General features: G+C 41.0%; 2 protein-coding genes across 2 annotated transcripts; one reads left to right on the forward strand and one right to left on the reverse strand.

Moving 5' to 3' along the window:
- Positions 1–994: 994 nt before the first annotated feature.
- Positions 995–5,534, reverse strand: LOC145895703 (uncharacterized). Its single transcript, XM_082984490.1, has 15 exons — positions 5,447–5,534; positions 5,049–5,165; positions 4,842–4,964; positions 4,473–4,589; positions 4,274–4,390; positions 3,994–4,098; positions 3,664–3,768; positions 3,346–3,450; positions 3,066–3,170; positions 2,735–2,839; positions 2,534–2,653; positions 2,229–2,348; positions 2,032–2,148; positions 1,269–1,382; positions 995–1,017 (listed from the first exon to the last, which is right to left on the reverse strand). The coding sequence occupies exons 1-15, from the start codon at positions 5,532–5,534 to the stop codon at positions 995–997; spliced, it is 1,581 nt and encodes a 526-aa protein (XP_082840616.1).
- A 7,619-nt stretch (positions 5,535–13,153) lies between these two features.
- On the forward strand, positions 13,154–14,626 carry LOC145895704 (uncharacterized). The gene has a single exon (XM_082984491.1). It carries the CDS (start codon positions 13,154–13,156, stop codon positions 14,624–14,626), a length of 1,473 nt encoding a protein of 490 aa, XP_082840617.1.
- Positions 14,627–21,165: the final 6,539 nt, after the last annotated feature.

The following is a 21,165-nucleotide window of genomic DNA, read 5'->3' on the forward strand; positions in this document are numbered from 1 at the left end:
CTTTTAAACTATTTTCCTTTGGCAGCTACCTTTACGCTGGCATTTCATGCAATTTCTTCATTTTATTTTATATTACGCAATCCAAAAAATAAATCGGTTTAATGAAGAGAACTCTCAATACGGTTATCGATCGACAGCATGTCAGGGTACCTTGGTTCACTGATGCAGTAGTGTTTCTTTTACATTGTGAAAGGATAAATGCACATGCTGCAGAAACACATTTTATAACGACCGTTGTGTTAAGTACTGGAATGGGTTCAAATTGCTTCCATTCCGAGTTTTAATTACTTTTGCAGTGTTTAAACAGTACAAATGATTCGGTAGAGTTTACATCAGTGTTTTGTAATGTCAAATGAGTTACCACAAGCGGTTGTTTGACAAATTAGGGCACCTCCACTTCCTTGTTAGTATTTTTTTTATCTTTTGCTTGTAGATAAACATTGAATTTAATGATGAGCTGATGCTGAATATTTACTATTTATCTGAATTTAAATAAATCACTATATCTTATTATCTCATTTCCACATGTCGAATTTTTTTCCACACAGTTTGTGTTCGCAGTGTAAAAAAGGTTTTTGCCTGCTGAACTGTTTCTACGTAAAAAAACGTTCTATGTATTTAGACAAAGAAAAAACACACACATCACACCCTGTTCCCGCCAACTGAATGCTTCTTAACTGACCGCAACAACGGGGAAAACGGAACGTCGAAAGTTTCTCAAGCCTTCACGGTTGAGCAGGATAGCAAAAACACTCTTTCAAATAAGCGGTAATATAACCCTGGCCATGCAGCATGACCTCATTAATGAGTAACCGCCGCGAAACAAGTAAGTCATATCTCGAAGTTCTGCTAACATTTGCTTGCCCAGTTCTGCAGTTGATGTCCTTTTTGGCGAATACAATTTTGCAACATATATAGACGATACAAGTTTATTCAAAAAAAAACAGGCGAAGCATTATTTTCTGTACACATCTTTCGAAGAGTACAAAGTCAATCAACCACTGTACTTCTTCGTGCCTGAAAAAATAAAAGGTTTGTTCACATATCAATTAGCGGCAAATGATGACGTAATCGTATGTGTGCATTATCCATGTTAAAGTGTATCTGTTAACCAACAGTGCTAAAGTTTATTAAATGGTTAAAACGCCACAACGCTCTATATAGGAACATCCTATTATTCTCTGAACGTGTAATGTATAAAGACAGTTGGCCGATTGATTATTTACAGTTGTTACGCGACGTTGTACTCTGAGTTGCAAATTACTTACAGTATTGGTCGTAGTCAGCGCAGCAACTCTTGTTGTATTTACACTGGGTGTGACACTGACACGTCCATCCCTTGTTGTATCTTCCGCACCTGTTCTGGCATGTCTGTTTGGGCGCTGCAAAACATAATGAGCCAACTTAGATGTTTTCAGGATGATGCAACGCTGTAAATTACATCAGCAGAGGTATTGAAAATATCTTTCGGACACTTCTTGAAAAATGGAGGATTTAATATCATAGGGTGAATTTTAGAAACTGTTGCCTACACGAGAAACACAAGGACATTACTTGTACCGTAATGAGGCCCAATGCTCAACCGCATTCCGGTTGCTTTTGTTCCGCCAATAACATAGCATATGTAATCCGCAAAAAATCCAAAAATATGTGTGAGACGTAAGTAACAATGTGTTTTTATCCTTTGAGAATTTAATGTTCTTCAAACTATTGTTTACTTGGAAGGCATGTCGGGTTTCACATACACTGAGAAGAATTTTAATTGGCCACGCAATTGTAGGCCAATTTATAAACATGTAAATACAAGGCGAATTGACCGGTCAGTCGTGCTTAATTATAGTTCCACTGTGCCGCGTAAATGTGGCATATTTTGTTCTGCCGCAATGGCACTCACGTACACGCATGTTGGTACCGATCGACAGTAGCTAAATAGCATTGTTTTTGCCCGCTGAACTGAGTGGAATGCTAAATCAGACGCTCTGTCGCCAACAGAAGGCTGATCTCCTGTTACGTATCAGTGACAGCACCCACCTGCACAATAGATTCCGTTGCCGTAGTAACCGGGTTTACAGCGACAAGAGTATCCCCAGAATAAGTTGGGCACGCAGATTGCATACTCATGACAGCGGCTGTTGTAACAGCGGTCGACTGCAAAAGATAAGAATGTTGTTAAGTTAATCGGATTAAAACTCAATTTGATGCCCGAGCGCTAATGGGTGCAGACTTACTTGCACAGTATCCACCCTTGCCCTTAACGTAGCCAGGTTTGCAGCTGCAAACCGCCTTGCCGTCGGTGGAAGTGCAGATGGAGTTTGGTCCACAGCGTCCGTAATAGCAGGGGTTTGGTTCTGTTAAAAAACCCTGTTATTAACTCTGAAGTTTACCGCAAAGGCAATATATTAGCCCAGGATTCAGAGACCCATGAAACCAGGTGGGTCTGATTATTTGATCTTCTGAGTGTGCTTTTGTTGCTCACATTATTTCAATTATTTTTTAAGCTCAATAAAATATGTAAAACACTGCAACTACGCACTCTGGCAGACTTTTCCGTAACGGACGTATCCTTTGTTGCAAACGCACGTGGGTCGCTTGTATCCAGAACTTTTGCATGTCGAGTAGGCGCCGCACTTTACTCCGTAGCATGGGTCATTTGCTGAGAGAGAAAAATGAATGTGCAGAAAACAGAGGTTGGGTTACGGGATTAGAATAAGTGTGAACTATCAAAGAAACCTACGTTGGCAATATTTTCCACTTCCCGAGTAGCCCTGTTTGCACACACAGCTGCCTCCCACGCACTTGGCATTCTTGTGGCATTGGACGTTGTAGCAAGGATCAATGGCTGCAGAACGTAACATTTATATGTCATTAATATAAATGCAAGTACATCAAGAAAAAAAGTTTTGCTTGATGTAACATTGGCATTAATGGTGGTATGTCTAGGAGAGTATGAAACCCTCTAATATTTGTGGCTTGCTAGCGCCATGAATAGAATTCAGGTTGCCATGCAGTTGTCATTTTTTGCATTATTGTTCTTATACACTAGTAGAGTATGAGCATAAACTTACGTTGGCAATATTTGCCGGAACCAGTGTAGCCCTGCTTGCAAACACAGCTGCCTCCCACGCACTTGGCATTCTTGTGGCATTGGACGTTGTAGCAAGGATCAACGGCTGAAAAACGGAAACTTTTTACACTCTCTCAGTTGCTAAACGAGTGCACTTCATTTCACATCGTTCGGAACTTATTTTTAAGCAAACATAACAGCGCGTTGTTTGACTGAAGTAGTAGGTGCTTTAATATATTACAACGCACTGACAGAAATTCAGGATATCTCAGGTCACTCACGTTGGCATGATTTGCCGGATTTGACGTAACCTTCAACGCACACGCAGCTACCTCCAACGCATTTGGCATTCGCGTAACATTGGATGTTGTGGCACGGGTCGACGGCTGCAGATCGAAACATTTGTATTTCATGAAAATAAATCCAAGTACATTAAGAAGTAGGCTATGCTTTATTTAACATGGGCATTAATGCTGATTAAAACTCTATATTTTGTGGCTTGCTATCGTCAGGAATTGAATTCAGACTGACATGCAGTTGGTATTTTTCATACCTGTTTCCTGAAACTTACACGGAAGAAAATGTGGACATAAACTTACGTTGGCAATATTTGCCGGATCCAGTGTAGCCATGATTGCAAACACAGCTTCCTCCAACGCACTTGGCGTTTTCGTGACATTGGACGTTGTAGCACGGATCAATAGCTGCAGAACATAACATTCATATCTCTTGGATATAAACCCAGGTACATTAAGAAAAAAGTTTTGCTTCATGTAACATTGGCATTAATGGTGGTATGTCTATGGGAATATGACATCCTCTAATATTTGTGGCTTGCTATCGCCATGAATAGAATTCAGATTGCCATGCAGTTGTCATTTTTTGCATTATTGTTCCTATACACTAATATAGTATGAGCATAAACTTACGTTGGCAATATTTGCCGGAACCAGTGTAGCCATGATTGCAAACGCAGCTGCCTCCAACGCACTTGGCGTTTTTGTGACATTGGACGTTGTAGCATGGATCAATAGCTGCAGAACGTAACATTTATGTTTCATGAAAATAAATCCAAGTACAATAAGAAAAAGGTTATGCTTCATATAACCCTGGCATTAATGGTGGTATGTATATGGGTCGCGGCCTAAAGCATGTTAACTATTCGGGATAATTCATGTTAGAAACAATTTCCACAATCATTCCACTTACGAGTGCAAATTTTTCCGTTTCCTTGGTAACCGTACTTGCAGACGCATTTGTAACCTCCCTTGGCTGCGGAGCAGGTAGCGTGTGAGCTGCAATCGTTGTTGGCGCATGGGTCTGGGCCTAATGCAAAAAAAATTCACGATTAAATAATTACCTCATTCGTGATACAGTGCACGTTGAAAAACATAAACAATCAACTCACGTCTGCATCCGTATTTGGTCTTGACGTAGCCTTCATCGCATGCACACTGTCGAACTTTTCCGCTGTAGGTGCAGTGGGAGTAAGCCGGACACTTGTAGCTGCTGCAAGGGTTGTACGCTGAGGATGAAGCACAATATAGGTTAAATTTATAGAGATGCCAGTGTTGCTTGTTTTGCTTGGACAGTTTTAGGGCTATTTATAGTCAAAGAAAATTGTGAGACAGAACCAGTGGTAATTTTTGTACAAAAATCATTGAACGCAAAATAACAGTAAAATTGTAGTTGTATATGCTTTCATTCGAAAAATAAGAAACCGTAGGGGAAAGTATGCGTTAAATATAATATAAAGTCTGTATTTAGTAGTACTTACCACGACAGCCCTTCAAATAACTGACATAGCCCGTCTTGCAGATGCAGCGGTAGGTGTAGCCGATTTTGCCCCGCTGACACACACTGTTCTCCGGGCAATTGGCTCTGGCGCATGGATCACGAGCTAAATTCAAATAAAACGAACAATTTAATTTGAGTTCCTGCTGTTTCTTACGGTAGAGTGTATTGAATAACATGTTTTTCTTACGTCTACAACCGTATCCTGATCTCACGTATCCCTTGTTGCAGACGCACTGGTAAGACTTGCCGTAAATTCTGCAAGTGGAGCCGGCCGGGCACTTCTTTCCAGAACAGGGGGCGACACCTGCGTAAGGGAACTTTGTTAAAAACGCTAAAGATGCTCGAAAACCTTCAAACGTCGTCGAGAGAAAAAAGGTGATTTCAAGCAAATTGGATTTTAGGGTGCAAGAAAATTATAAAATACAAACATAACAAGAAACGAATTTTTGACACACAACCAAAGAGTGGGATTCTGATGATGGGCTAGGCGAAATATTAGTTATTGATATTTAGTGCTGCTTACCCCCGTACTGCGCAGCGGCCAATTGCGCAAAGTAGATCACTGCAACAGACAAAGTAACAAACTTCGCTGCTCGCATCTTCTCGTTTCTTGTTGCTTGTCTCTGGTTGTGTCGTCGAATTCGATTGACGCTGAATGATTAGTCAGAGCCATAGCTTTGCTCTTTTATATCCTTCGTGCAACCGCTTAGGCCAAAGTCACGTGACTTCTTAATTGCCGACGCCCAAAGTGTCCACAAGAGACGCCAGTTCGCCTTAAGCTTGGGAACGCTTTGCGATGGAAGAATAAGAAAAAAGGATTTAACATAGGAGAAAAAGTACGCGCGTTCCCTTAGTTTCGAAGAAGTTGCATCAATTACGTTAAAAATTCGAGATTGAGTCTAATTAGCCTCGTGTTTACCCGAAACGGTGCCAGATTTTTGAGTGATGGCTGACTTAATTGCACATCGAACGAGCATTCCCGCGACAAAGATTTGGAGCTCTTGAAATAACTGCGGCGTGGTGTGCCCGTATTCAATACAGACGCCCCCATAGTCCCAAAATGGATCCGTTGCATTTGGGTAGAAGGATTTGGCGCATTCTCGATCGAGATATATAGTAACACCTCAAAAAGTGGGGGGGGGGGGGGGGGGGGGTTGCTTGTTTTGACACTTGTCTCAGTGGCTTCGAAATTAGGCCAAATTATATCACACCGAGAAATTCCCTGTAATTAGTCAGGCGCCGCCAGAGTAAATTTGTTTGCGTTAGCGTAGGTGGCGCGAGTGGCCCCGGGCATTACACATTACCAGAATAGTCGGTCGGCATTTCAGTCGGGATTTACCACACTACACCGCCGCGAACAAACCGATTACACCATGTAGGCTGTTGATGAATTTACAATGCCTGTGATAAGGACTGTGGACGCCTTGTACGATCATGTGCGTCAATACAAACTTTAATAAAATACCGACGTAACCTGATGGTTAAAGTAGCCTTCGGCGAGAGTTGGACCTTGTGGAGCTATGGAGGTTAGTTACCGCGGTATGGCACAGGTACCGGTGGCTTGCGTCTAGCAATCTTAAGCCGGTAGCGCCCAGATTAAAACAGGCAGAACGTGAGCAGATAATTGCGGGGAATTCTTCCTTGATGGCCTTCTTGTGGAGCATCTCAACAAATGTCGATGACTTAACGGCGCAACCAGAATAGCGTAGGAATCACAAAGACTAATGCTTGGTCTATATTTGCCTTTTGGAAAGTCCGCGTATGCTAATGCCACATCCAACACTGCAGTGACGGCGAAGTTTCGCCTACTAAATTTGGTGTTCCGGACATCGTATTCGACCGATCGCCATATTGCAAGTCACTCCTCGAACAAGACTTATAGTTTAAGAGAAACCCCAGTGAAAGCAAACAATTTTTGTCACGCACACAAATCTTAAATATTATGAACACACGAAGGCGTGTTTTGTCGACTCCATATTTGTTCTTTACTGGAACGCAGATCTAAGAATGAGAAACTTTGTCACTGAGCGTCAAATCACGATCGATAATTAAAATAATTTAATCCTATGTTCAAGGTTGAAGGCTGCTATATGGTGCCGAAACGTTGATATAATAAATATTGGCAGAAGAGTCGTATTGCAGCAATGAAACGTGCCTGGCGGCAGTAGTAATTTATGTAAATTCAAGGTATTTTGTTTTTGTGGCTGGATTTTCCCGGTTTTCTTTTTTTTTGGAATGGAATTACACCGGGGAATTCTCGCAACACAAATGCAAAACATTGCGGTGCATCGCGAAACAATAAACCACAGGCCAATGTAATCGTCTTTGCCGCAAAACCTAATTACGGCACTTCTTAATTAATGACACTGCATGCGCCTTCATGTGGAATATCGGTCGGTGGCAACAATTACAATTTGCGAACAATTAATCCGATTCATTACAACCATTTGTCAACACATGAAGTCAATTTTACGATGTTAATTTAGCGCTCTCATTTCTTTTTTCTTCCAAAATAATTTCAATGTGAAATTAAACCTATTTCTTCGAACTGAATTGGTGATTTGGTGATTTGCACATATACCACACAGGTAATGCAGTTTTGACATGTGAAAATAACACATAAAAGAAAAAAAATACTTCGTGGCTACGTCATCATCATTCAGTTTAATACCTGGTACACGACAACACTTCAGGCAATTACTCAATTAAGTCAAGTAGGGAATTCGTCAAAAGCGAATTTCGAAAAAAAATTGTTTTTCAAAACAAATTTTTTATGACGTAATTTGCATCTGCAGTGCAGCCATTTCGTGCATGCCGCAATTCAAATCGTTACTAATTGCTGAAGAAAAGCCCTGACAAAATTTCACTGCGTATAATATATATTTAAAGTTACATGGCATGCGGGTATTTCCTCGCGTAAACCGCCCGCAGTTGATTTGCATTCCTCCCTACAGTGTTTACTGATGACGGGTACAGGCAATCCAAGCACGGTTTCTTGGAACTGGGGCGCACAAATTATGAGATGCATATATAGATTTGCGTTTGTTCCCCAGACCAAGCAACATGCAATTGGTGCGTAGTTCGTCGTCTTGGAAGGGCGCCAACTCAATGACGTCCATCATCAAACCAACACACCGATTTTTCATGTTAATATCACGAAATTATAAGTGAGTGTGGCTTGCGGGATTTTACGCCTTGTCAGACGTTGGTCGTAATTTGACTAACGCTGCGTATTGCCATGGCTATTATTGAATTTGTTTTTTTTTACACCAGAAAAGAATTTTTTTTTTATCGAGGCGAAGTGAATCCCCCCAAAAAATACACAAAAGTGGAAGGAAGCTGCGACGTACAACGTTTCCTGGGAAAGTCCGGTCATGACTGAACGATGCAGTTTTTCTAAATTGCACAGCTTTTTTCCTTTATGTTTAGACAATGTTCCACGTGTGAAGTTGGGCGTTTTAGAGTTAAGTTAACAAAACATAATCTTAAACTGAATAGAAGTATAATGTGCCTAATATGTTTCCTGGAATAACATATGGTGTAGATTTGACTGCAACAACAACGATCATAGCGCACAGTGAGTTAATTTTTGTGTTTAAATTGTTTGCAAACTCTTCGCAGCGGCATAGCATGAAATGTTTGGGGGATTTCCCTTGCCGCGTCTGACAGTATCTCCAAAATGTGACGCAACTTAAAGACCGAGAAAATTAGGTTTCTATTTAAAACAGTTTCAACATTTGACTAATGCGATTTCGAGAGACATGCAATTAAGGGGGATTTCATATTTGCGCGTTACACAAGTGGCATTTAACCATATGCCGACCGTATGCAGACTGCACTATTCTAAAGCGATCGTCGCAATCTTTTGAGTTAATTATGATTTACTAGATTCGAAAAAGGTTTGATTTTGTATTCAAAACTTCTGCATTCCAAGTTTACCTGAAATATAAATACTTATTGCTTTTCAAAGTTAAAGTATAGGGCTGTATGTGATTAAAAGCAGCACAAGCAAGTGGCAATTAAGGTATGACATGGGACGCTCTTTTTTAGCCGGCGTGCCAGAATAACTTTTTTTGAATTATCGAAGCGTGACGCTGGATCTTCCGTAAGGGTCTGAACAAACGCCCTCAGGCTCACCGGGCTACTCTTTACCGATTTAACTATACGAAAGCACAACGGATACGAGCGAAATACCATGGTCAAGTCACGCTGGTGCGCAAACGCACTACTAACGTTGAAACGGTACTTTATGTGAAAGCGCACCCAGTTTATATCAAACGACAAATTAAGTAGGCCTAAGACAAAATTAAGGGGATCGATCAGGCGTTTTTGCTTGCAAAATGTGCTACGCCTTATTCTTGCACAAAATTTGTAATATGAACAAACATTTTGTTTATTCACCGCTGTCACAAGATAAGCAAGTATAGGGAGCTAAGCAAGCTTTAGCTTATTTATTGTTCAAATCAATAAAGTGAAAAAAAATACGCGATTAAAAATACTACTATGGTGGCATGTTTGCTTCTGGGATTTCAACGAGTCCCAACTATACATGAAATGTCAATACCGCAAGGCGAGAATGGTGCAAAACACAAACTTCACGTGGTTGCAACAAACTTTCAACAACACTGGCCAAATCATGCGGAAATGGCTTGTAACACCCAACTACCATAGCAGCAGAAAATCCTAACGCATTAACTGCCATCTTTTTTTTAATTCTCTGGAATACCGGAAGTTCTCTGCATGATAACCTCTTCTACTATTTTCCCACGCTTGTTCTTGTGTGGAAATGGAACTTTTGGATGTTCCACGCCAAGGAATTTACAAAGAGGATCCCAAACTTCTTGCACGTTGTAGACAAGCAACTGATCCTTTTTTTACATCATGCAAAAATATGTCACTGTGACGTCACAAACCAAAGGCTTATTTGTCCTTGATTTTTGGAAGAACAAAGGGTATAGCAGCAACGACATTACTCTGTACTTCGTTAAGACGGGGATGGTACGTTTCTTTGCTCAGTAACATTATATGACGTCATTTTGGGCGTGATGTCACTTTAACCTCGCCATTGTGTTGACAAAATCTTTCACTTCCACCGCAAAAACAAACAGGTTTGTTAGAGATTGTTGTTTACGTGAGAAAGCACACCTTCCGACTCAGCACGGAGGTAAAGGAAGACGCGGACATCTGGAGCAGTGAGACCCAAGCTATGATGGATAGACAGCCCCATATTGTTAAGAAAAACAAAGATCATAATTGACAAGATCAAGGTAGCGATCTAAACAGAAGTGTAGTATTGCAGCTAAGCTTATTGCTTGGAGTAATTTGCTTACTTGTAATAAACTGATTCGATCTAATATGTCGGATTGGTTGGTGACGATCTTGCCATCCAAGTTGCCACGTGAAAAGCTTGTTGCTTCGAATCTGCATAAAAACCACTTCAAGGAATACTACTACAATGTTGTTAACAAAACGACATTGCCCAAAGAATTTTATTCTTTCACTTATACTTAGTTGCAACAGCGTTCAGACGACAATGAAAAGGAGATCGACTTAATCTACAAGAGGAACCCAAACTTCAAGCAATCAAGCGAACCTTTAAGATGCCCTTTGCTATCCCTCCCATACTAATAGGTGACCCCAGCAATTATTACAACTATCCGTCCCAGAATAAGTAACCCAAAATAAAGGCATACTTTATAGTGCTGCAAGTATCAACTTGGCTGTCATAAATCCAGGATGACGTCACCATCATCTTACAGGAACTATCTGTGACGTAACATTGCTCATATTGTTGCGTTGCTAATAACAAGAATCAACTTACATATTACAAATAAATTATTAAGTATAGAAATCATAATCAAGCGTGTTCGCTCACAGGTTCCCTCTCGTGGCGACCACTGTACACGTTGAGGGACGAGGCTGTGAGGGTTATTAACGTCCTCCTTTCAATGGAAAGACAAAGTTTTCAGAACATTAAGTAAGAATCCAAATCACTCGTTTTTAAACTTATAACCATCATTTTTAACTTTGTCACACCCTGCTAGCTACCAACATGTCAAACAATGCTCATGAAACAAATGTTAATTCAATTTCATTTAGCACAAAGGATTTCTATGTGTGTGGACAATAAATATGAAATATAAAATGACATGGGCACCGAAAAACCCATATGAATGTTATCGAGTCATGCGCACATGTGAAAGTGATCCACTGACAAAGGAATACTTTCTGCCGTAAGATCGCAACCAATTGCACAAGTGATTTTTGTGACATATGGGATATAGGAGGTTAACCGTGCTTGGTTTAGACAAAGGAAAGCCCCCCTTGAAACAGTTTATTTGCAAACGCAAACGTCAGCACAGCAATAAACTATGACGCAGCATGGGGATAATCTGACAAGTATGTGGGAGTAAAGTTCGTTGTTTAAAATGTGCTTGCCATGAATGTAGTCAGCAACAACAACTTGTTAATTCTTGTGAGAGGTTTGTGGGTATAAGAAGGATGTGCGTACTACGCTCATTATGTAGATGCTGAAAATATTGACCGTTGTGCGCATGTAAGCTTTAAAATGTTTGTGGGCTGAATAAAGAAAAACTTCAGTGAAATTGATATAAAAGATTTTATTTGTTCAGTTTTAAAATTGGACCTTGGTCCTATTGGTTCCTGCATGTAAGTTGTAATTTTGTTTGATTTTGTTAATTTCCCACAGACTCTGAACTTGTAAAGTAAATGTGATGAAACTAAGGCACAGCACTTTTTTAATGTTTCATTGAGAATTGATGGCGCATTTACAATTGATTTTTGATAGGACTTTTTAATATCTTCATTTGGTTTGTGTATTTGTATTCTGGTCTTATTTACAATGTGGAAGATTTCAACATTCTTAATGGTTTGCTTCGTTTATTCCTGTTACGGAAGTGCTTTGACTGATCACATGAATGACGTTTGCAACTATAATTTTGCAAAAATCCAATCTTGTGTGTCCTTTGATATCAATGGCACCATTGTTGCCAAATCACCATCATATTCTGATTCGTGTTCACCAGAGGTAAGAACGAAATTTATATTATAAATTATGGTGTAAATCTTTGTGTGGTTTTCAGGAAATTAACAACGGAAATTTTTTCAATGAAACTTCGAATGTGTTTACTTGCCGAAACCAAACATTCTCTGAAATTCCACACCTAAAAAGTGGAGTTATGTATGGAAGATATGGAAAAACTATTATCGTGAATGCAAAATGCAATTACGGTACACTGATATCTTTTAGATTTCAAAAAGCAAATTTAAACCCTTATGTTTTTTCCTGTAAAACATGTATTTGTTGGCCATAAACAAATTCCGATGATAAAATCTTTTAAATCTCTTTTTTTAAGGATTTTTGGTCATTGGAAAGCCTGGCATGTTTAGCCCTCAACTTTTACAAATCGCTAAAATTCTCGCAAGTCCTCTCCACAATTTGAAATGTTAACTCTCTATAATAAACGCATGTAAGTTTTGATTGTGAAAGAAATCCCAGTATTACTGTTCGATGAACGAATGTTTTTCAGGTACCAGGTATGGAAACGATGGATGGCACATTATGTTTCATTTACGCTTACATCATGTTCATGTCACACGAGTGTGTTGTTAATTTTAATGTTCGCTACAATTTTTCTAACCAAAATCCGTAATAAAATGCTTTGTTGACAGATGACATTTGGTGTGAGCAACATTATATAGATTGCTTTATACATCAGGACTTTGTAATGTTTTCTGTTCTGCGATTGCGTTTCAAGAAATGTGTTCCTGTGCAATCCCCTCATGGGTATAATAAAAATACATATACGACTCAATAATTCTTGTGAATGATATGTAAGTTTCGGGACTCATGAATTATAATTGGCAACTCGTTTTTACCAAAGTAAAGGTAGCTGGAAATAAATTTACGTTTTTAAGGCAAAACGAAACGTAACAACCCTTTTTGGAGTACAGACTATTCCGATTGTTACATTTGCCATTCACTCTGTGTCACAAATTACGTGTTTACACGTCAAGTTACATCATAGTTTGATCGTGATGTGTGAATTACTGCACAGTGGTAACGGTATGATTATTAAAAAAGTGAGCAGACTGTCAACAGCTTATTCTGCAGCAGTAAAGCCAGTTTCAAAAACACGCCAATTAAACTAACCCGACAGCGTCTCCCAAGAAGTACAGTCTAGGGTCAGACGCGACATCTGGGGGCTCGTCCGGGATCATTTATTTTCTTGGCGTTAGTTTATCGAACTGAAGTCTTTGTGCAAATGCAAAATGGACAGGCTGGCGGAGTTGGGAAGGCAAATGGGGCTTACTGAAGAGAGGTTAATCAAGTTTGTCAACGAACAACAAGCGTTTGAGCGTGAAGAACGACGTCTGGCTGAACTGGAATTAAAACGTCTGACGCGGGAAGACGAACAACGTCGAATAGAGGCTGAACTGGAATTAAAACGACTTGAATTGCAACTTGCCCAAACCAGAAACGGTGGTCTGGACGTTGCTGCAAGTAGGACGAAAACACCAAAGTTGCCTTCGTTTGTTGATGGAAAAGACGAGCTCGATAGTTATTTATTGCGCTTTGAACGGTTTGCGGCTAACAGCAAGTGGGACAAATCAGAGTGGGCGACGCTGAGTGCGTTGCTAACCGGAAGGGCGTTGGAGGTATACTCGAGATTGTGTGATCAAGACGCCGTGGATTACGATCAACTTAAACGGGCACTTTTGCTTCGTTACGATCTAACGGAGGAGGGTTATCGGGTCAAGTTTCGCGAGTCAAAACCAGAGTCTGGAGAAAGCCCTGTACAGTTCGTCGTTCGTCTTGGAAGCTACCTTGACAAGTGGGTGAAAAGTTCAAACCACACAACTGAATGGGAAAGTGCCAGGCAGTTGTTTATCCAAGAACAGTTTCTTAAAGCTTGTTCCAAGGAAACAGCGATTTACCTTAAAGAGCAGGCGCCCAAGTCCCTGGATGATTTAACGGCCTTAGCAGAGCACTTTTTGTCTGCACACGGAAAAGAAATGTCCAATGATGGCAAAAACTGCATGCGAGAGGGCGATCGAGACATGCGTGATTTTTGCACGCATTGCAAACGCCAAGGTCACAAGGTAAAGGACTGTCCGCGTAAGCAAGTTGATAGCAGAACGCCTAGGCGGTGTTTCATATGTGACAAGACAGGTCATTTTGCTAAGAACTGTACGTCGCGGCCAACGAATGTTTCAGGGTCTTTGGCTATGGAGGCGAAAACAGCGTCTTTGCCAATCACAAAAGGTTTTGTGGGAAAGCACCCTGTTATGGTTTTGCGCGACACTGGATGCACTGGTGTGCTGGTAAATAAAAGGTTTGTCGACCCCAAGGATATCGTTGAAAGTCAAGGATCTGTTGCGCTTGCTGATGGACAAGTGGTGCAAACCGAAGTAGCGAAAATATTTATTGATACGCCATATTACACGGGAACTGTGGAGGCGTTGTGCTTGCCAAGGGCACCGAATGATTTGTGTTTTGGAAATATCGAGGGTGTACGGAATGCAGATAATCTTAACCAATTCTGGTGCGAAGCAAATGCTGTTACAACTCGATCAGGAGACAAAAAGAAGACATTGGTTCCGTTGGTTGTTGCTGATGATAGCAAATGGTCTGTTTGTGATAGACAAGCATTTCTAAAAGCTCAAAAGAAGGACACTTCGCTTGCCAAGCTGTGGGACAGTACGGAGGAACTGGTGCGAGGTGACCGGGTGACTAACAGTTAAAGAAGGCCTTCTTCATAGAATGTACAAGCATCCGAAAGTTAACAACGGTGAGTGGCTGAAGCAGCTTGTTGTACCTACGACACTAAGGGAAAGAGTGATGGCAGTTGCCCATGACTCCATTATGGGAGGTCATATGGGAATAAAGAAAACGTATGATAAGATCACTACTAACGTTTAGTGGCCTGGAATTGCCGGTGACGTAAGGAGGTATTGTAAGTCATGTGACATTTGTCAGATAACTGTAAACAAGGGGAGTGCCATGAAGGCACCCCTGCAAGCGACACCATTGATAGACACGCCCTTCAGGAGAGTCGCGGTGGATATTATCGGTCCAATTCACCCAGTAAGCGACGATGGACATCGATACATACTCACGTTAGTGGATTATGCGACCAGATATCCCGAAGCCGTAGCGTTGACATCAATTGCAACGGAGTCCGTCGCCGAAGCACTTGTAGACATGTGTAGTCGTCTTGGCATACCTGATGAGGTTCTTAGCGACCTCGGTACACAGTTTGTATCTGAGTGCATGAAAGAGGTGGAACGACTCCTTATGGTCAAACATTTGGCTACGACCCCATACCACCCAATGTGTAATGGTCTGGTTGAAAAATTCAATGGTACCTTGAAACGAATGTTAAAAAGGCTTTGTTGTGATCAGCCAAAACAGTGGAACCGTTACATTAATCCATTGCTTTTCGCCTACCGCGAAGTACCACAGGAGGCGACGGGGTTTTCCCCATTCGAGTTACTCTATGGAAGAACGGTTCGGGGTCCAATGGCAATCATGAGGGAGATATGGACAAACCTCGACAAGTCGTCCGATATTAAGTCTAGCTATCAGTACGTGGTCGACTTAAGGAATCGGATCGCAAACACCTTGCAGTTAGCCAAAGAAGACCTGTCTAAGTCACACAGTAGGTACAAACAGTACTTTGACAGGAAAACCAAACCGCGGAGATTTAAAGGCGATAAAGTTCTTCTATTGCTCCCAACCGACCACAACAAACTGTTAATGCACTGGAAAGGTCAATTTACCGTTCTCGAAAGATTTGGTACCAACGACTACGTGCTTGACATTAACGGAAAGACAAAGATGTTTCACATAAATTTGTTAAAACAGTACATACAGAGACATGTCTCGGGTAAGGAAGGTCCAGCTGAGGAAGAAAGGTGCGGACAGGATTCCCATTCATGTGCGACCGCTCTCGTTGCAAGTGGTTCGAACCAGGTGACCTATGGAGAACAACTTGACGAGGCGCAGTGCAAGCAAGTGGAACAACTCGTTCGACAGAACGAATCTGTGTTCAGCGATGATCCAGGAAGTGTGGAGTTCATTGAGCATCGAATTGAGTTGACTGACTAAGGCTTATCCCGTGCAAGTTAAACAAGCTGTCAATATTCGATCCAGAGCCGATGCCCACGGCGGAAGAGATTTTTCAGAAGCTTTCTACAAGCAAATATTTTACGAAGATTGACCTTTCCAAAGGATACTGACAGGTGCCAGTAGCAGCCGAAGACGTCCCCAAAACGGCGTTTGTCACCAGCGGAGGTACGTACGAGTTTCTTAAAATGCCGTTCGGTATGGTAAACTCGGGGGCAACGTTCATGAGAGCAATGCGGATGTTGCTTCGGGGCCTTGACCACGTTGATTGTTATATCGATGATATACTGCTACACACGGATACGTGGGAGGATCACCTTGTCTCGCTAAAATCTCTTTTCGATCGCTTAAAACGAAAAGGTGTCACCATTAAGCCACCAAAATGTGTAGTGGGGACTCATACTGTCGAGTTCTTGGGGCACAGTGTGTGTGATGGCAGTCTTGGATTAAACGACCGAAATGTTGAGAAAATCAAAGGAGCGAAACGGCCTGGGACGAAGAAGGAAATTCGCTCATTTATTGCTCTTACAGGGTACTACAGAGATTTTATCCCTAACTACGCGGCTATTGCGTCACCGTTAACGGACTTAACGAAGAAAGGACAGCCGAACGAAGTTGTTTGGGTGATGCACAGGAACGTGCGTTTGGAACCTTAAAGTGCATGTTGGCAAGTCAGCCGATATTGCGCTTGCCTGATGTTCACAGAGAGTTTGTTCTGCGAACCGATGCGTCCCAAACCGGAATAGGATGTGTTCTACTGCAACAACATGACGGAAGACTCTACCCCGTGAGCTACGCAAGTAGGAAGTTGTCTCCCGCTGAGGTGGCATATTCGACTATTGAGAAGGAGTGCCTTGCAATCATATGGGCAGTTAAAAGGTACAGGATTTACCTTTACGGTTGCGAGTTCGTGTCGCAAACGGATCACTATTCCCTGAAGTACCTATCCTCAGCAAAATATGACAATGACCGTTTGATGCGCTGGGCAATGTATTTGCAGAGTTATCGCATTCGCTTTGAGTATATTAAGGGTTCGGAGAATGTTGGTGCCGATTTTCTTAGTAGGTCGTAACAACAACGTTGGTAAAAGTTGTACGGCTTTTGTTCATAAATGGCTGTGTGGTGTTTCTTTGTGTTTCGTAATTTGTTTTGTGTCGGTTTTCAAAAAAACCAATGTTTTCTCTTAGATTGGGGGTGATGTCACAAATTACGTGTTTACACGTCAAGTTACATTATATTGTGACGTCATAGTTTGATAGTGATGTGTGAAATACTGTACAGTGGTAACGGAATGATTATTAAATAAGTGAGCAGACTCTCAACAGCTTATTCTGCAGTAGTAAAGCCAGTTTTGAAAACACGCCAATTAAACTAACCCGACAGCGTCGCCCAAGAAGAACAGTCTAGGGTCAGACGCGACACTCTGCTATATCTATGTTTACTGTTGTCATTCTAGCACAGTGGTTCTCAAACTGTGGTACGCGTACCACTAGTGGTACGCGAGAGCTTTTCAAGTGGTACGCGATTTAGTCTACTCTATACAATTTGCCGCACTTTGCAGAAGCCCAAACCGCTGCAAATACATGATGTCGGTTTTCTTTATTGTGTATTTGTGACGCAATAGTATCAACGTGAAATTGTTGCACTGTTGAAGTAATTCTGACATCGTGTATTCAACTGTGCAACAGTTTCACGTTGATACTACTGCGTCACAAATGCACAACAAAGAAATCCAAGCAACTGGTGATATTGGCTAAATTGTTATTCATTGGTGGTATGTCATAACAGTTACGGTATAGTAATACGGTGGTACGCAGTGTATCAAAAAACAAATGTGCGGTACGATTTACGGATTTACGGAAAAATGATTTAAAATGGTTACAAATCTCAGGTTTTCCATCAGCATGACTTCAAACACGCGCAATTTTACTTCTCAATTTGGGGGCATGGTCCAAATGCAGGCACGCTGGCCAATTTGGGCCCTCAATGTAACTATTGTTTACCCGCAAATCGTAACCTCACTTGGAAGCACAACTTTGTATTTTCGCATGGCCTTAACAAAAACTCCCGTTTTGATACCGCTTTCATTGAAGAAGCAGCTCGATCACAAATGTCGCATTGAACAAAGATTGTTTTGTGTTATCGGTAATCCCATATGTATGTCTAAGCAAGATTTTACAGTAACACTTGCTCCCGCGATAAACTAATAAGGTTTGTTATGGCCAGCGACAAAATATAGTTGGAACACATTGGTCTAAAGCAGTGGTTCCCAACCTTTTGTGGTTGGTGACCCCCTATATTGATTTAAACTAACTTGCGACCCCCACCACTTTTTTCCCAACAGCAATATTAATCAAAGTGCATTTTACAGTATATCATTTATTGGCAATCACTTTGCTCCATAAGACGGCTGACTTGCAACTTCATAGCCAAGTTTGAAATCCTTGGTTGAGTATTTGACAACGCTAAAATCTGAAAACTACCTCCCAAGTCAAATCTCTGACGTTACAAACCGGCTTCATGACGTTTGAAGAATTCCTAATCTTTTTTTCACGTGTTGGGGGTGCATGGTGTGTAAATGGCGGTTTAATTTAGACGGATTGATTAAGCACTGCCCACGTTGCACAAGACACACGGAGGCTTTTCAGTGCAAGTGCAGATTATGCGGGTAAATCCAAACTTCAAATATTCTTCAACACATTTACGGTTCTTCTCCATGACCAGAGTTTAAGAAAAACACTGCACCTTGATATCTCACTGCTACTTACAACTGAACGCCCTAAACTGCTTTTTGATACTTTCATTGTTGATGACAATAATTGCTGTGATGTTTCAATCACAATGCCTGAGCACAATGTTAGTGGCACATATAGCCTACTTCTTATCGTCCCTGACAAGACAAAGCGATAGTAGGCCCAACTAGTTGTAGCCTATGTGTTGTAACAAGTTATAAAAACATCACATATATGTCGCGACCCACAGATAGCCTTCCCGCGACCCCCTTAGGGGTCGCGACCCCCAGGTTGGGAACCACTGGTCTAAAGCATGGTGTATTTATGTATTTTTTTGCACATTAGGATTTAAGCATTATCGGTCGGCCCATGAGCAAGCAGGATATCGAATTAACTAAAAGCGTGGTGTTAAGTTTCCTTCTCTTGGACAAACGTCAACAGCGAAACCCAGAGTTGTATGTGAATATCCCACCCATGTTGTATGTGAATTTCGAACCCATGTTGTTTGTGAATATCCCACCCATGTTGTATGTAAATATCCCACCCATGTTGTATGTGAATTTCGAACCCATGTTGTATGTGAATATCCTTCCCATTTTGTATGTGAATATCCTTCCCATGTTGTATGTGAATTTCGAACCCATGTTGTATGTGAATTTCGAACCCATGTTGTATGTGAATTTCGAACCCATGTTGTATGTGAATTTCGAACCCATGTTGTATGTGAATATCCTTCCCATTTTGTATGTGAATATCCTTCCCATGTTGTATGTGAATTTCGAACCCATGTTGTATGTGAATATCCTTCCCATGTTGTATGTGAATTTCGAACCCATGTTGTATGTGAATTTCGAACCCATGTTGTTTGTGAATATCCCACCCATGTTGTATGTAAATATCCCACCCATGTTGTATGTGAATTTCGAACCCATGTTGTATGTGAATATCCTTCCCATTTTGTATGTGAATATCCTTCCCATGTTGTATGTGAATTTCGAACCCATGTTGTATGTGAATTTCGAACCCATGTTGTATGTGAATTTCGAACCCATGTTGTATGTGAATTTCGAACCCATGTTGTATGTGAATATCCTTCCCATTTTGTATGTGAATATCCTTCCCATGTTGTATGTGAATTTCGAACCCATGTTGTATGTGAATATCCTTCCCATGTTGTATGTGAATTTCGAACCCATGTTGTATGTGAATATCCCACCCATGTTGTATGTGAATATCCTTCCCATGTTGTATGTGAATATCCCACCCATGTTGTATGTGAATTTCGAACCCATGTTGTATGTGAATATCCTTCCCATGTTGTATGTGAATTTCGAACCCATGTTGTATGTGAATATCCCACCCATGTTGTATGTGAATATCCTTCCCATGTTGTATGTGAATATCCCACCCATGTTGTATGTGAATTTCGAACCCATGTTGTATGTGAATATCCTTCCCATTTTGTATGTGAATATCCTTCCCATGTTGTATGTGAATTTCGAACCCATGTTGTATGTGAATATCCTTCCCATGTTGTATGTGAATTTCGAACCCATGTTGTATGTGAATATCCCACCCATTTTGTATGTGAATATCCTTCCCATGTTGTATGTGAATATCCCACCCATGTTGTATGTGAATTTCGAACCCATGTTGTATGTGAATTTCGAACCCATGTTGTATGTGAATATCCCACCCATGTTGTATGTGAATTTCGAACCCATGTTGTATGTGAATTTCGAACCCATGTTGTATGTAAATATCCCACCCATGTTGTATGTGAATTTCGAACCCATGTTGTATGTGAATTTCGAACCCATGTTGTATGTGAATATCCCACCCATGTTGTATGTGAATTTCGAACCCATGTTAATGTGAATATCGAACCTATGTTGTATGTGAATATCCTTCCCATTTTGTATGTGAATATCCTTCCCATGTTGTATGTGAATTTCGAACCCATGTTGTATGTGAATATCCTTCCCATGTTGTATGTGAATTTCGAACCCATGTTGTATGTGAATTTCGAATCCATGTTGTATGTAAATATCCCACCCGTGTTGTATGTGGTCAGACATAGTTTCTGGAGATCATTTGTAGTTGGTTTTTGCGATAACTTCGATGGTTGCATGGTTGCTTCTGGGATTTCAAGGAGTCCCAACTATATATGAAATTTCAATACCGCAAGGCGAGAATGTTGTAATGCACAAACTTAACGTGGCTGCAACAAACTTTTAACAAAACTGGCGACGTGCGGATATGCCTTGTAACACCCAACTACCATAGCAGCAGAAAATCCTAACGCAATAACTGCCATCTCTGTTTGGTTCCACGTTAACTAAAACATGTAGAAAACTGCACGAAAAGTAGCGGTGACCAAAAATCCTGAACCTTTTGTGGCGCTCGCGTCGAAAAAATGCATT

The sequence above is a fragment of the Ascidia mentula genome, chromosome 3 (genome assembly GCF_947561715.1).
Source record: "Ascidia mentula chromosome 3, kaAscMent1.1, whole genome shotgun sequence".
Taxonomy (NCBI): domain Eukaryota; kingdom Metazoa; phylum Chordata; class Ascidiacea; order Phlebobranchia; family Ascidiidae; genus Ascidia; species Ascidia mentula.

Excerpts from the sequence above, each read along its gene's own strand:
- LOC145895703 (XM_082984490.1), bottom strand. The coding sequence starts at position 5,534 with ATGGCTCTGACTAATCATTCAGCGTCAATCGAATTCGACGACACAACC. Across the intron at positions 3,451-3,663 it reads ATCCGGCAAATATTGCCAAC|CCGTCGACCCGTGCCACAAC; the intron begins GTAAGTTTATGT and ends TTCGATCTGCAG. Across the intron at positions 1,383-2,031 it reads CAACGGAATCTATTGTGCAG|CGCCCAAACAGACATGCCAG; the intron begins GTGGGTGCTGTC and ends TATGTTTTGCAG.
- LOC145895704 (XM_082984491.1), top strand. The coding sequence starts at position 13,154 with ATGGACAGGCTGGCGGAGTTGGGAAGGCAAATGGGGCTTACTGAAGAG.